We start from the raw sequence: 15,810 nt of genomic DNA on the forward strand, positions 1-15,810 counted from the left end.
GCTGCCACCACTGCCATGTAATTGGTAAACACTCTAAGGGCTGTGGTGAGACAAAAGGGCAGTGCTCTGAACTGGAAGTGACTGACTCCCACTGGTAAGCAAAAGTACTTCGTGGACTGTCTGGTCATCTTTATGTGGTATTCTGGGGGTCTATCGAGCACATCCAACCAACCTTGCCCAGAAAGGGAAGAATGGACTGTGTATGCATGACTGAATTGTTTACCATGCAGAGATCCAAAATCAGTCTCCAGTCCCCTGATTTTTTTGGGGGGACTAAAATGAAACTTGAATTTTCAAGTACAAGATACTATTTGGTCTGGTGGGACCACTTGGATGACACTTTTTTTCTAGCAACTGTTTTATTTGTAAAGTTATTCATAGGTTCATAGTTTAGTACTAAGCTAACTGCCCTTGTGAGCCATTTTAAGCCTAGCCAATTATTCCTTGTGAGACTCAAACCCTGCACCTTGTATTTGTAAGGCAAACACCTTAACCATTAAGCCACCCTCCCAATTCAGTCATGCATACACAGTCCATTCTGCCCTCACATTGACTGGGTGGAACAACCAGGATTTTTTTCTAATGACAGTAATGGATGGGAAAAGGGTATACAATAACCTCTGGTGATAATCCTCTGCACCGAAGTATTATTTGTTAAATTTGGGCAGGAGCGCTGACAGGGTCTTATCAAAGAAAGTATCTCTGGATCCAGTATTTTGGAGACCTCCTCTGCCTTGTGGGCATCTCCAATTACTACAGTTTCCCTTTCTGCCTCTGGAGAGCCGGCTCCATGTTCATCAGGGAAGGGACCCTGAGATTTTCTAAATCGCATCTTACAACCCTATGGTTGATTCCTGGAAAAGGTTTGTTTGGGGGGTTGAAAAACGTACTCCAACTACTGCAGATAGGGTCTACCTCATCCTTTTCACACCTGGAAAGAGTCTCTGTTGGGCCAAGAAATCAAAGATCTGTCAAACAGAGTGTTAATGAATTAAGACTTAAAAGGCTCCGCAAAGTCACAAAAATGCATCCAGGCTTGTCTGCTCATGGCTAAGCCTGAACCCGCTGCCTGTGCGGCACTTTGTTGCACTGGATAGAAGCCGCATGGATGAATTTACCATAGATTGTAATGGGGTCAACTGAGGGACCACAGAAGCCTGAACCTCCTCAGTAGTGATCCTTAACATGTTGAAAAATTCCTTGAGTAAGTCCCTTTGCAGCCTTGTAAAATGGGCCAGATAGCTCAGCGAATAGATAGCAAAAGTCGTTGAAGCACAGAAGCTCTTCCCCAGTCTATTCATCGACCTGGACTCTCTGTTGGGAGGACGGACAGTTTAACTCTCCTCAGCAAGTTCCTTCTTAGTGCCCACTACCACCACCATAGCATCAACCGGTATGCCTTTAGCCCATTGCTGCCTTTCTACTGGGGGTGCCATCAGGTCTTTCTGGAATATGCTCAACCGTATCCAGCTCTTTCCATGCTTTCTGACAAATCAAATATATTAATTCGTCGGGAGGCGGAGTCACCGATATATCGACTCCTCGGAAGAAGGGTTGTGGGCAGTCCAACCACCCTTTTGTTTCAGGAGCTCAAGAATCTCTCTGAAGGAGACATCTTTGGATGGTGGATTGGGGGACTCTTCTCCTTCACTGAAGTCAGTATCAGTGGTAAGAGACTCTTCAGGGGAGTCCAGGTGTTTCCTCTTACACCAGCTCTTCCAAGGTACTTCTTCAGTGGGATGGTCTGGAGAAGTATCTGAAGGGATAGGGATCCCAGCGTGGGTTGACTGAAAGCCCTGGGCTGGCTGTCAGTGTGGCATCAAGTGGAGAGGATGGCAAACTCAGCTGGGTGGACAGGGGTGAATCCAAGTGGGGAGGGCCAGTCTGACCTGAAGGCTCAGTGAAGACACTCTCCACCACCTTGAAAGCAATGGAGCAGAGGACAAGGGTCTCTGGTCCATTGGTACTCCACCTCCCACAGGTCGACTGCCGGAGAAGGAAGCTGGAACTGAACTGTCCAGCACCAAAGCTCTGAGTGAGAGAGAGAAGGCTCCGAAAATATCGGAGTCGATCCAACCCTCCCAGATCCGACGTGGAAGTCTCTGCTTTGTGAGCTGTCCAGATCCAAAAAAAAGTCAGAGCACAGCAACTCAAGGTCATTGTCGGATCCGAGAAGTCCAACCTCCTTGGATTTAACCCAGATGGGCCCACAGTGCTTGGATCCAATAACTCCGAAACCAAAGGATCTGTCAGAGGAGGAGTGGAAACTGGGCGAAGGCCCAGATCCGATGGGGTAGGGACTAACAACCTTCTGAATCTGCTCTGTGACCAACTCTCTCACCATCCTCACCACATCTGCTTCTGTAAAGCTTTGGGAAGAACGCAAGAACACAACAGAGGCAGGTCTAGAATGTCTCTCCAGAAAAGGAGAAGGTTTAGAAAAGTTTTTTACTGTGGTTTCCTTAGTTGGGGGTAGTGGTGGGGTGTGGACATCCAGAGTGATCAATGGGAACAGATGGTGTCCCAGGCTGCATCTTGCACGAACTACAGAATGAACTAACCCCCCACCTAAACACGCTGTTCAACCTCAGCTTCTTCACAGGCTAGGTGCCCATAGAATGGCACACAGCAACAGTTATTCCTCTCCACAAAGGAGGGGCCACAACTGACCCTGGTAACTATCGCCCCATAAGCCTGACTAGCCTGGACTGCAAGGCTATGGAGCACATTATCATAGAACTCATTAACAAAGACATTGGAAACCTCCAAACACTTGACCCGACTCAGTTCGGCGTTAAGGGCAGATCATGCCTATTAAACCTGGTTTACTTCTTCGTAACAGTCACCAAGGCCATAGACGAGGGAAAGGTGGTTCACACAGCCTACCTTGACCTCGCCAAGGCTTTCGACACCATTCCCCATTCGGGTATTACAGAAAAACTCACCAGCCTAAACATAATCCCCTACATCACAAGATGGGTTGCCAACTGGCTTACAGACAGAACTCACACGGTAAGAATAGCGGGCGCCAGGTCCGACTCTAAACCATTCACAAGTGGTGTCCCGCAAGGCTCAGTCCTGGGACCCATTACTGTTCGGCATATACTTTTCAGAAGTACAGGCAAACACAGGAGGACTATGGCTAACCAAGTTCACTGATGACTGCAAACAGGGAGCCATAACTAACTCTCCGGCTGACACGGACATCCTCCAAAAGGCTTTACTGAGATGGACACCTGGTGTCAAAGTCATGGCCTCAAACTACATGCCAAAAAATGCATAGTCATCCCATTTGGGAAAAACAAAACACCCACAAATTACCACATAGGTGGCAGCCCCCTTAATACAGAAGAGGTAATAAGAGATCTGGGGACCCAGGTAGATAGTAATCTCTCCTTTGACAATCATATTGCCAAAGTAGTTAGGAAATACTTCTATGTGGCCCATCTAATTACTAAAGGGTTCGCATCTAGACATAAAGAGGTTATGGTGCCCCTCTACCCATCACTCATTAGACCCATCATAGAGTACAATGCCCCATTTGGGATGTACCTCATAAGACACTTCCAACAAGACCACAAAAGTACCTCACCAAGAGGATTACTGGTCTCAAACATATGTCCTATGCAGCCCGACTGAAAAAACTCTGGCTGTACTCAGTGGCATATCACTTACTCAGAGGTGATCTCTACCTGACTTATAAAGCCATGTCCAAACTCAGAAGTGATGGACATGCTCCACCTAAAGAAATCCAAGTCACTGTGAGCCACGCGCTCTAATGAGCTAAACCTCACCATAACAATAAATAGAACAAGCTGGAGGGATAGATTCCTGCCACAGAGACTCCCTATGCTTTGGAACAAAATTCCAAATGACATCAGGCAGAGCCCCTCACTAACACTCTTCAAGAGAAACCTTGACGAGTGGATGGATAATAGAAAATACACCCCTGGGATCACTTCATTGGCTCTGCTTGACAGAGGATCAGTTAATTAATCAATGGGGCGGCAAAAGCAGACATCCTCTGGCTAGGCTTATAAATGCCCTCAGGCAGATAGCCTAGTACCTACCTGTGAACCTATAATTAAGATAGAGCCAGGGGGTCAAAGGATGGAGAGAATAGGATGTCCAAGGCAAAGTGTATTGGAACTGAAGATTTCAAATCTGATCAAGATTTCTTCTTCAGCACTGTAACAAGAGTTTTCTTTGGCAGGTAAGGTCAGATCCTTCTTCGGCTTCAAGGAAGACAGCACCTTGGTCTACCTGGGCCTCTTGGAATGGTACCTTTGCTTCAAGGTTGAAGGCTCATCACTGGACAACCCCTGCAAGAAAGATGACGGTAACAGGCCCTTCAAACTCAGCTTCTTTCATTTTTCTGTGAAGGATCTAGGATTAAAAGCCCCACAAGTTACACATTCTTCATTCAAATGATCAGAACCCACGCAACAGAGGCACAGAGAGTGCCCTCCAAAAAAGGCATTTTGTGCCTGCACTTGGTACATTTCTTAAATCCCTTCTCTGACATTACCTGTAAAGGACAGAGAGGCAGACAGAGACACACACTGATAACAGAAGAATAGAGGCTTTACAGTAGCGAGAAGGACAAGGGAGAAGTTTAGAATTTTATATTATATTATATATATATATATATATATATATATACATACACACACACACACACACACACACACACATATATATATATATATAGGGGGAAAAAAACGGAGAATCACAAGATAGAAGTGAAAACTAAGAAACAGTGAGATCTAAAAAGCAAGAAAGAAAATTCCACTTACCTGAAGAAAAAAAATTAAAGAGCTCTGCAGTAACCACATCTGAACGGTAAAGCGGCAAACGAGATCCAAGGTGATAGGCAAGCATTGCACTGTGGGTAGGGGAGAGCTCGAGAGCTTGAAGATTTCCACGAGCTGTAGTAACAGCAGAGTCAGATCCTACATTGGATCAGAGACCCATTTGTTGAGGATGAAGGAAAACGGAAACATCCGATTTAAGGATATGACTTTTTGAGCTAGGTCACAGGATCTCAATTGCCTAGACACAGTAAAGTCTTACTTTACTAAGTTTTATTATGTTGGCTGCCAAAAAAGCAATTACTGGAAAATGGAAATCAAATTGTAAACCAATGTATTTTAAGTACTGAATATTATAAAAAGAGACAAAAACTGCAAGAGCTTATCTACAGAAAAGGGAAGCAACAAATTACACATAAATAAATGGAAATTGTTTGAACAACGCATGAAGAATAAAGCTCAGGAGGAGGAAGAATGAGGTTTAAAGAAAAGCAAGAATTCAGCAATTTATGTAAAATTGGACTGACGATAATTACAAAAAAAAAAAAGAAAAGATGTGTATAAATGGAAAGAATCTTAATACGGTTTGTTTTTTCTGTTAATGTATGCTTGCCTATGTTTTAAGTCATAATTCAATAAAAATGTTTAAAATATATGATACAAATCTTTTTCACACCCTGAAAACGTAAAACTTTTAGTCAGTCTTTTGTTTTAGTAACACTCCTCACACTCAACTTTCTAAACCCATCTTAAAACTTGTTAGGTTACAACATGACCAAAAAGTATGTTCCAATATCACTAATAGTCTTTCGTCATACCTCCAACAGTTAGAATCTACATTCAAGAACTTTCTTTTTAATCCTTTGACTATAAAAATCAGACAAAAAGTAGTTTAAAAAAAAGGTCAAACTACTGGACTGATAATGCTACATATAAATGTTGTAAACTTTACCGCAGCAAAACAAATGAATAAATAAAATAAAATAAAGATGTCCGAGACAGACATCACCTTTCAACTGGGAACATGCTGACATCAAAGTATGCGACTATCATCAAAGTATGCGACTATCCACCAAGTTAGGATGGGGAAGGATACGAAGCCCTGGATGTTCAACTTTTGTGACAGAAGCCTCAGTGGTTATTACTACTACTACAAAGTGACCCATATGATGAATTTCTAAAGTTATCTTCAATGTTGCCTTTAACAAACTCTGATCCACAAGTTTTAGAATGTGCTACAACCGATGAAAATACATTTTGGGATAAGGTGCATTGGTAATATTTAAAGAAATTTTATAACCTTGCTGAACAGTCTACAAAAATCATATGTCTATAGTGATCTAATGCAAATTTAGAATTTGTTTCATAAAGATACTCGAAGTACAACAAGCAGGATAAAATCATTCTGAAGCTCTGATTTTACTGTTCCTTTTCTGTGGAGCTTAGATTACTACCAGACTGCTTTCCTGTAAATTGCTTTTGTGGTGAAAATTCCAAAAAAGAAGCCCCTCTTATTAAGGGTAAAATTCCTTCAGTGCGGAGAATTAAGGGGATACACTTTTCTTTAAAATAGTTTTTTTGTCTTTCTTTTCAAGCTTCTTGATGACAACTGCTCACTGACCAAATAACACATTGTATAACGGCATCATCCACGTAGCCTAACACCTCCACTGTAATGTTCTATTCTATGTCACACGAGTTACAAGGACAGCTGCTGCCACTGCAGCCCTTGCCACAGCATCAATAGCATTATGAACACATTTCAGTGCAGGAAAACCTACCTTTTCCACTATATTAACCAAGTTCTCTACTTAGTTATTAATTTTAAAATGAACAGACTACAAATGTTTTGAATACGATCCAAAATTAATCTTTTACAATACCCCATTTGAGTGCTTAAATAATTAAGTGGTGTAGCAGATAATGTACCAGATGTATGCACATTTGTTCCATAGTTACACAGAAAGCTTGAAAACTTAACAAAAGGCAAAGCTGCAAAGGGCACTACTTTCCATACACTAATTACAAGTCAAGGAAATGGTAGCAGAATCAGATTATATAAATCCAATCTCTGTTTTTATATATACTGTTACCACCCTTATGAGCAACAGACTATGCCATCAGGTGACCAGTATCTAAGATATTGAAAACTATAAGTACAGGCACTCTCCATTTTCCATCAGGCACTTTTGTCAATTCACTGTACCTCTTTTCAAGTGAGGAAGGACCTCCTGCAAGCCAAATGAAAACCTTGCTCGTATAATTTATGAAATCCATGCAATGGAGATTGTCAGGACCAACATGAAAACTTCTTTCAGAATCATGAAAATAAGTTGAACAAGTCTTCAACATGTAGAAATCTGTCCCATAAATAGGTGATATGTTATTTTTGTCTCTTGAACATACCTGTCAAATGTCCAGAATTGTGATAAAGGTCCCTGATTTTGCCTCATATTTTGCCCTGCCCCTCACAAAAATTTTGATTTGCGGGTAAATCAGTGACGATTTCAGTCAGCCCATAATGCTAGGCATTAGAGTTTAATAATTCATGTTGCTCAGAAAATGGATATGGATACAAACAAAATGTTGTTCTATTAACTCTGACTTAAATACAGTAATATTTAAAAATTTTCTCCAGTTTTGGGACTTTGACCCATACTATTTTTCCCTCCCAGCAGACCATCAGCTGCCATCACCACCTTATCGCCTCATTTACTGGGTCTAACCGGACTATCCTTAGCCTCCCCCCCAGGCCCAACCTGACTAACATCCAGCATTGGTGAGGAGATTGAGGATGTTGATACACTGCCACATTTCTGGCGTGGAATGTGTCCTAGCTCCTGCACAGAGAAGCCTCGCAACCTCTACAATCGCTGCCTTTGAGTGGTGCATGCAAGCTTGCGCACATGCACAACCTCTCATGATTAAGCAGCTCAACATTTATGTAGCATAGGGACTGTCAAGCGTAGTGGCAAGGTGACATTGACTACACGCTCCCATCCTCCCTCTATGGTCCCCCTCCAGTGCTCATCCCGGTAATCAAACACAAGTCAGACGGGGTGCAGTAAACACTTTAACCCTCTGAGATATGAGACACATTTCATCTACCCATTATTTCTAGCTTTGTCTGAAACTCTCAAGCAAAGATGACAGACAGGTATGCTACTGGAACTTGAAAAGATGCTATCCAACATTTGTGCCTCAATACTATGCATGTGGAATGATGTACATCCAGCAAAGTTATCAACTTAGGTCTCTGCTAATTTAATGCATTTTCATGTATGATATTAAATTACCTTGCAATATTGCAATAAAGGATTTACAGTCAAAAGAAGATAAAATAAAAATAGAAGCTGATGAACGAATGTTGAGCTTAAACTCCTAAGGAATAAGTGAAGCAACTGGTTCAAACACTGAAACATCTAAATCCAGCATGACCTCAGAGAGCACCATCAAAGAGGGGGAGAGAGCAATCAACATATGCAGATCAGTCTTCAGCACAGTGCATTACTGGGCATTCATATGCAGGTGCTAAATTTCTAGTCAGAGCTTTAATATATTACTCATGTCACTTCATGGTTATTGACAACATTAGGGGAGCGAGACAGAAAACAAGTGGGGGAAAAATACTACTGCAGTCAAGTTTTGGGCACACACCTTTCTTAAAAAGGAGTAAGCAAATGCATTTCAAACTACTGTGTATGCTATAAACATTGCTGCTGGTGGAATATAATCAACTAACCACAATTCACTGCTACAGTGATCCACCCTGAAGACATCATTTGTGCTCTGTAACTGCATTCTAAGAAAACAGATGAGATGTTATCATAGGAGGATGGAGGAAACAAGGAGATAAATAAATCACATCAGTTATGGTGCTTACCTTTTGTAGTCTCCTCACTCTCCAAATTATCCTTGGAAAGACCACTTTCAGCCACAGACAAACACTCTTTGCACTGACCACAAAGATGTGCACTAGCACAGAGAGCATATACTGCATACTTCAGAGCACAGAAGGCATGAAACAATGCCAGGTTTCGCCGACGAATCAGTCTTTGTGCTTCAAGCCGATCAAGTTTACCTAAGAATAACAGCAAAAGTGAATAGCAATTAGAAAGAAGTTCACTTTTCAGTTTCCACAGCATTATGGCTGATCTCAGTGAAAGGCACCTTAACAAAGTTAAATTTCTAATACACACTTCAGTAGCCACCATAATCAGACTACCTTCTGTAAATGCCAAATAATAATACTTCACAGTTGCCTCCTGTAACATATTTGGTGCATCATGAATTCAGTTCAGTACTTCTTAAAATAAAAAAAATGACAAATGCAGTGACATTTCACCAGTACACCCACTAAAGTAAATTAAACAGTTTAGTATGACATGGAGCAATAGAAACAAGTAAAATTCTACAAAGAGTATTAAACCTGAAAACGTATCAAATACGGCTTTCTGTAATAGCTGAAGAAAGCAGGCTTCAAAATTTACCGTTTTGGGGATTCAAACAATACCAGCAGGCTGAGTAAGCTTTTTTGATATCCATTTGGTACATCAAATTTTATTTGTATAAAACTTTGTATGTGTGCGCAAATGAACCTGTTGCTTATCCACTTTACTACATGTTACAATTGATGCAGCTTGTTATTTGCTGTGGTTTTAACCCTGGACAAAACCTGAAAAGGTCCACCAAGATAAGTTTTCTACTCCAGTCAATCAATAAAGAAATGTAGGTTCTTCTCCTGTTCCCTTATTAACACAAGGTTAGATTTACCTCATATTTTTTTACTTAGCCATTTGCCATTCACTTTAATAACAGAAGCACCCTGGAAACAAAAAGCAAAGCAATAACACTTAATATCAGATGTGAGTGAAACACATCCAGTACGTTACAAAAAATGGAGCTTCTTTTATTTCATCATTATAAATATAAAGTCTGATTAATACAATGAAACAAAAGATAATTTTACTTTTTAACTTCAAATATGGGTGCAAAATGATACAATGCCGATATTGCAGGCCAAATGAGTAGTACACTTGGTAGTACATACATTTAGATGGCTTTTACACAGACAACAAAATAGACAACAATAATCTACAAGAACATTTACGGTTTAACAAGGAATACTCTTTAGAATGCCTTGACAATACGATGTCGCCAATACTAATGTGATAAAAATTTAATTTTGGGGCTTATACTCTTTGAACTAAAGTACACAGGCAGGAATGAAGATGCTGTGGTACAGAAATCTGTGACTGACAGATAGTGAGTTTCATTCAGATTTTAACAACTTAAAAATATGAAGCCTCATATCATAGTAGCATCCACTTCACAAACCATTACCCTGTACAGGTAACAGCAAGCAAGTTGACTACCATGAGAAGAGTATTTCATGCTATCTCCTTGGTATTTATACCATTACACTCAATCTTTAAACATCTGCCTCTTTTTTTTTTTTTTTTTTAATGATACATTAGTTTGTTCCCCTGACCACCACTGGATGGGTAAAGAAAATTCAAAAGCTCAGCCTGACAGACTTACTTCGCCTAGAGACCATCTTTCTGTTTTTATCCCATCTAATTATTTCCATGTTTATTCCTCAACTATACCTACTCCATATACCCATCTCATTATACAGCTCACTTCAGCACACTCCAACAGTCTTCTCTTACACAATACATTTTTCTACTACTGTTCTATCACATCTTTTATTAAAAGTATGCAAACTGCATCATCTGTAAAACATCAACAGGGACAGTCTCCTGCCTGTTCTTTTCTATCTAATTATACCTAGTTTGTAATTTGTTAGCCTGCTGAAACAATATACCACCAGTTTCCACTCCCTCCCATGGAGAATGGCTATGTGAATGCTATTCTACAACTATTGGCATTTGCTGAAGTTGCAGTCATTTGGTTAACAATAAAGTAAGAAAACATGGGATATGCTGTTAACAGTCACTTTAAGCACTCAAATACAAGTTGGTGGAAAGAGCCCCATGTCCAGGCATGCTTACTTAACAGTTCATACAACTGCTGTTACACTGTACAGAGATTTGAGTTACTCAGACAGTTTACTCTTGCAGGTTCTGCTATGCCATGAACTAATTGATGGTCTTTATTCTGTCTGGATCTGGTCCATTCCTAGGTTTTCTAGTAGAATGTCCAAAAAATAACAGTTGGTTCTGTCTTAGAACACAGTTTTCCTTATTTAATTTTGCACGACACTTCTCAAGCACGTTCTGTTCTTCCATGGTATTCCCATGTACAGGGCACTGCAGATGTACACTGTGGCACCACTCAATCTGTAAAATCTTAGGCATGCTAATTCTAAATGTCAATCTTTTAAAGCAACATCTGACAAATGGCATCATACAGTTAGCTTAATGATTCCATGACGCAAGGGTATCAACCAATATAACACTCAATATTCAATAAGGAAAGCACCAGAGTTACAACCCAACTTCAATACTGTTTCTTCAGATGTAGAGAAAAGAAACTTCTCCCACTTAACTGCTTCATTCAGGCTTTGGATAACGACACAAATACACATTCCTCTGTTTTTGTTCGTGACTGGCACTATAGCTGTACATCACACCCATCTGTGGGCTTGCATTAAATGTTCAATAGTTTAACATCTTTATTCTGTACAATTCTATGTCCACATCAGGAATAAGGGAAACTTGTGTGCTGCACACACTGCATGTGACAGCGCACCTAGTTTTAACTGGATTTTTCATGGACTCCAAGTTAAGATTACAATTTTCTCCACATATCTTGTACACAAACCTCCAATATTTCCTACAATTCTTAACCCCCAACATACAGACTAAATTGCTATATAGACTGCAGATGAAAAAATTAAAAGGAATAGCTTCCTTGCATACTCATGCTGACTTGAAATTATGCCAGGCAGGTCAGATGATCAGCAAGGCTGTTCAGTATTACACCATGGCAGAAGCTGCATAAAATAAACCAACCAATAAAACACAGTGATAGCACTGCTGACATAGGAGGTTAATATTGCATAACTCCTGAGTCAGATAGGCAATGTTCCACATCTTCCACATAATAAACTAGAACAGAATGCTTGTCTTAACTTTTTAAGTCCAGATGTCACAGCTTCGGAGAACAGTAATAAGTACAGCAACATAATTTACTCAAATTAAAGATGTAAAAAGCTAACTTAATTTAATGCACTTCTTTAAGCAATGATGCTCATGAAATAACTGTCATACCAGGTCTATTTTTCCTCTCATGACAGCGGACCATCAAGCTACCACTAGCCCCTCTCCTTGTTAACCACATGTACCAGATCAAACTTTACCTCCGCTCAGACTCTACCCATCCCGTGTCCAGGGCTGGTGAGGAGATAGAGGATAATGGTGTACTGTCATACTTCCACTGGGAAGTGTGCCTTACAAGCTCCAGAACTGCTGCATTTAGAAGGTCTGAGTTCACTTCTGCAGCACGGACCTTGCCAGGTTCTTAAAGCTTATTGCAGCGAGCCTAGGCTGCTTCTCTCAGATCAGCATGGATGAGCATATGTTAGTCACTCCCATCCTCTCCTCCCTGTGGTCCATCCAGTGCCCATGGTGCTAATCAAACACACTTTTGCAGCATACTAGGTTGTGATGCTTACTGCTGTTGATAGTGTTGCAGGGGTTCAATGTTGAACTAATTTTAAGATAAATACTGAAAATAAGCTATAAGAAGTTATTTCTGTTTTACTTAGTTTTGGGAAAATTAAGTGATGAAACAAATGCTAATGCAGGTTTAGTACCTGAATATCTCTGAACTAATACCAACAAAAACTTTTTAGTGCATAGTATAATAACTATATTACCTTTCAGAGGCAAAAGTTTAGCAGGCATGTACTAAGTCCTGGCTTGTGATTTTAATCCCTTGGGAACAAACCTGGTCAATCAGGAATAAATCCTTGCATAATTTACTTTACTTATTCATTTCATTTTACTTTATATGTAATGGAACTAGGCTGGAGACCATTTTCATGTACAACCCAGATCAAGAAGCAGAACAAACATATAGCAAGCAAAACCAACAGAGAACAAGAGTGAAACACTGAAGCACAACACCAAATAAAAAAAAACCAAGGTGAAACGAGCAGTGCTACTACAAACATCACTGCCAGCAGAACGGATGTTTGTAGTCTTTAGCCTCTCGCTAAAACTCCATTTCTTCACCAGGAAAAAACAGCAGACAACCAATAGTTGTTGAAAAATACTCAATTTAATAATCCAAAAAACAAACAAGCGAACGAACAAATGTACTCATGGACTGAGCGCTTTCTTCTCCTTAACCGGAGATTTCACCAGAATCATACATTACTTCCTTTCTGTAGTATTTATACCTCTTGATAAGTAATTGATTCTGTCACCTATACCATCTTTATGTTTAAAAATATAATTCTTACTTAAAAACATTCCTTCCTTAACAACATAAAAAATATATATAAATTGCATTATATTTATCTATTCTAAAATACTTTAAAATCTTTAATTTAATAAATAATCAACATTTAAATATTAGATGCTTTGCTAACCAAAATCGGTTTAACAGATATAGTTTCATTCAAGCCTGGACTAAGACAGGCTTGTAACTTTATTTGCCAGTTTGTTTCTCTTACTTGAAAGTAATTTTTGAAATCATCTCCCCTAGGGTACTGTTTTACTTTCTCTAAAATAGAAAAAAGGAAACCTTTTTAAAGTTGTTAGCACATTCCTCTGAGTGTTTATAAAGGACATTAGTACAATTTTGTGTTGATATTTGGTAATAATGTTCATATATTCTGTCCCGCAACCGTTTCTCGGTCTTACCAACGTAATATGCTGGACATGTTTGACACATAGCCAAATAAACTACCCCTCTTGTTTGAAAATTTTGCTGAACCATGCTTTAGACTTCAGAATATTATCCAATGTAGTGTCAGTTTTTTCATATATGTATCTACATTGTGAACACATCCCACATTTTTTGGTTCCTAAATTATTGTGTCCATCCCTTTGTGTGCTACCCTCAAACAACTTTTTGAGATTAAAACCCATCTTATAGACAAATGAGGGTTGATACCCTACGATAGACCACAGTTTGGGATTACTTTTTAAAATAACCCAGTTTTTTCCATTACGTTAGTAACTTGATTTGCCTTTGCCCAAAATGGGACTGCCATTGCTCTTTCAAATTGATTGTGTTCTATTTTATCTCTAGGAAACTTTAATTTAGTGATGCTGTGGTCAACTGATGAAAATTCCTAACAAGGGCTTGTATCTTTTACCCCATTTTTTAACCACGTTCTCTACATTTTTCTTAACTAAGTTATTTGGATATCCTCTATCTAAAAACATATTAGCCACCTTCATTATTCATTCTTAACATTGTCCTTGGAAGAAGTCATCCTGGCTACACAAATCAGTTGCCCCTTGATAATGTTTTTCTTCTGGTGATTCGGGTGGTTACTACTAAATTCCAGACATGAATTTCTAAAAGTGGATTTCTATATACTTGAGAAGTATATCCTATAACCCCTTTTACTAACTGTACATCCAAATAATTAACTCTAACACTAGTACTTGTGTGGGTAAATCTCAAAAAATAGGTGGTTTGATTAAAATATTTTACAAAATTGTCCAACTCTGATTGTACCAGACCACAAAATAAAAATGTCATCCAAGAAACGTGCATAAAGTTTTATATACTTATTGAATAGCACAGTAGTATGGATTCTTTGGACGACATTCCATCCATATTTTCGCCGGTGCACAGACAAGAATTAAATAGTGCACAGTGAACTGGTTACAGTTAAGGGGAAATTTTCAAGATTAATAGAACTGTTGAAGTATGATGGCGACAACTTTACAGGATGCCTTAAACGGAAAAGGCTCCATTCATCTATAGACATCATTGAGACCAATCAAATCGAAGAGAGAAGGAAGGAAATGAATTAGCTGAATGAAGGTATTGTAAGCTTTGGCTAAACCAGTTCAGCTGTACAATACAAGGACAAAGATACTAATGGCATAGAAAAATTGGGAACGAGACCAAAAACGCAAGGTGCTGTAACAAAGTCTTTAGTTAATAATTCTTATAACGTTCCCACACACAATATTTAAGTGGAGGAAACGGCAAGTAACTGCAATCAAGGTCAGAAAGGCGGTGTTTCTTCTCACGAAATGGACATTTTAATAAACAAACAATATGTTTTTTCTCAACAGACTATGGTCAACACACCAGTTAATGTGATGGGGGGGGGGGGGTAGGGCTGAAAATCACTGTGGTTCATTGAAAGACAGGATTATTCATGTTTGAGAAAAAAATTTAAGTGATAAAAAAGATACAAACAGAAAACCTATATTTGACTGAATGTGTAAGGAGAAAGATTGTTCCTAGAAGTTTAAGATTATATAAATACCCTTTTGGTATTGATTATGACAAAGAAATAGTCCAAGAATTTAACAACATGTTTGATAGGCACGCATTAGAATTGGTGCAGAAAATTATTCATTATAATGATGTTAAATTTAGTAAACTGGTTTGTGAAGTTGAACAGTTGAATGAAGAAATAAAAAATTATTTGTTATTTTCACAATATGAAGAGCTATATAAGAAGGAAATTAAAATAGTAGAAAGGAATTGTGATAAAATATTTGAAAAACAAAGATGAAAAAATTACATAGAGATATAAAAGAATATAAGGACAATGTAGCTTACACTTTTAAAGGGGAAAACAAGGATGGAAATAACAAAAAAGACAACACCATTACCAAGCCAGGTAATAAATATTATCATAAAAAGCAGGAGGGTGGGCATAACAACAGATACAGCAACAATAAAAAAGTGGCTTTGCTAATCAACGCCATTTTTCACACCCACGACAGAACTGGGAAGTGGGCCCAAAGGACAGTCTAGGTGCTCCCCATTACTCAACAGAGTGGGACTACAGCTATCCAAGGATTTAGAGTAGGACTTAAATATTTGTCACAAA

At 39.1% G+C, this 15,810-nt stretch overlaps 1 protein-coding gene across 2 annotated transcripts in view; it reads right to left on the minus strand.

Annotated features, from left to right (window-relative positions):
- ZFYVE26 (zinc finger FYVE-type containing 26) overlaps window positions 1-15,810 on the minus strand; it is a 3,506,023-nt gene that overhangs the window by 2,612,481 nt on the left and 877,732 nt on the right. For both annotated transcript variants that reach the window (XM_044074068.1, XM_044074069.1), the window contains one exon: window positions 8,695-8,892. In XM_044074068.1, the coding sequence (XP_043930003.1) occupies window positions 8,695-8,892 (198 nt within the window). The remainder of the gene's footprint in view (window positions 1-8,694; window positions 8,893-15,810) is intronic.

The sequence above is a fragment of the Protopterus annectens genome, chromosome 6.part0 (assembly GCF_019279795.1).
Source record: "Protopterus annectens isolate FY-2018-M chromosome 6.part0, PAN1.0, whole genome shotgun sequence".
NCBI lineage: Eukaryota > Metazoa > Chordata > Ceratodontiformes > Protopteridae > Protopterus > Protopterus annectens.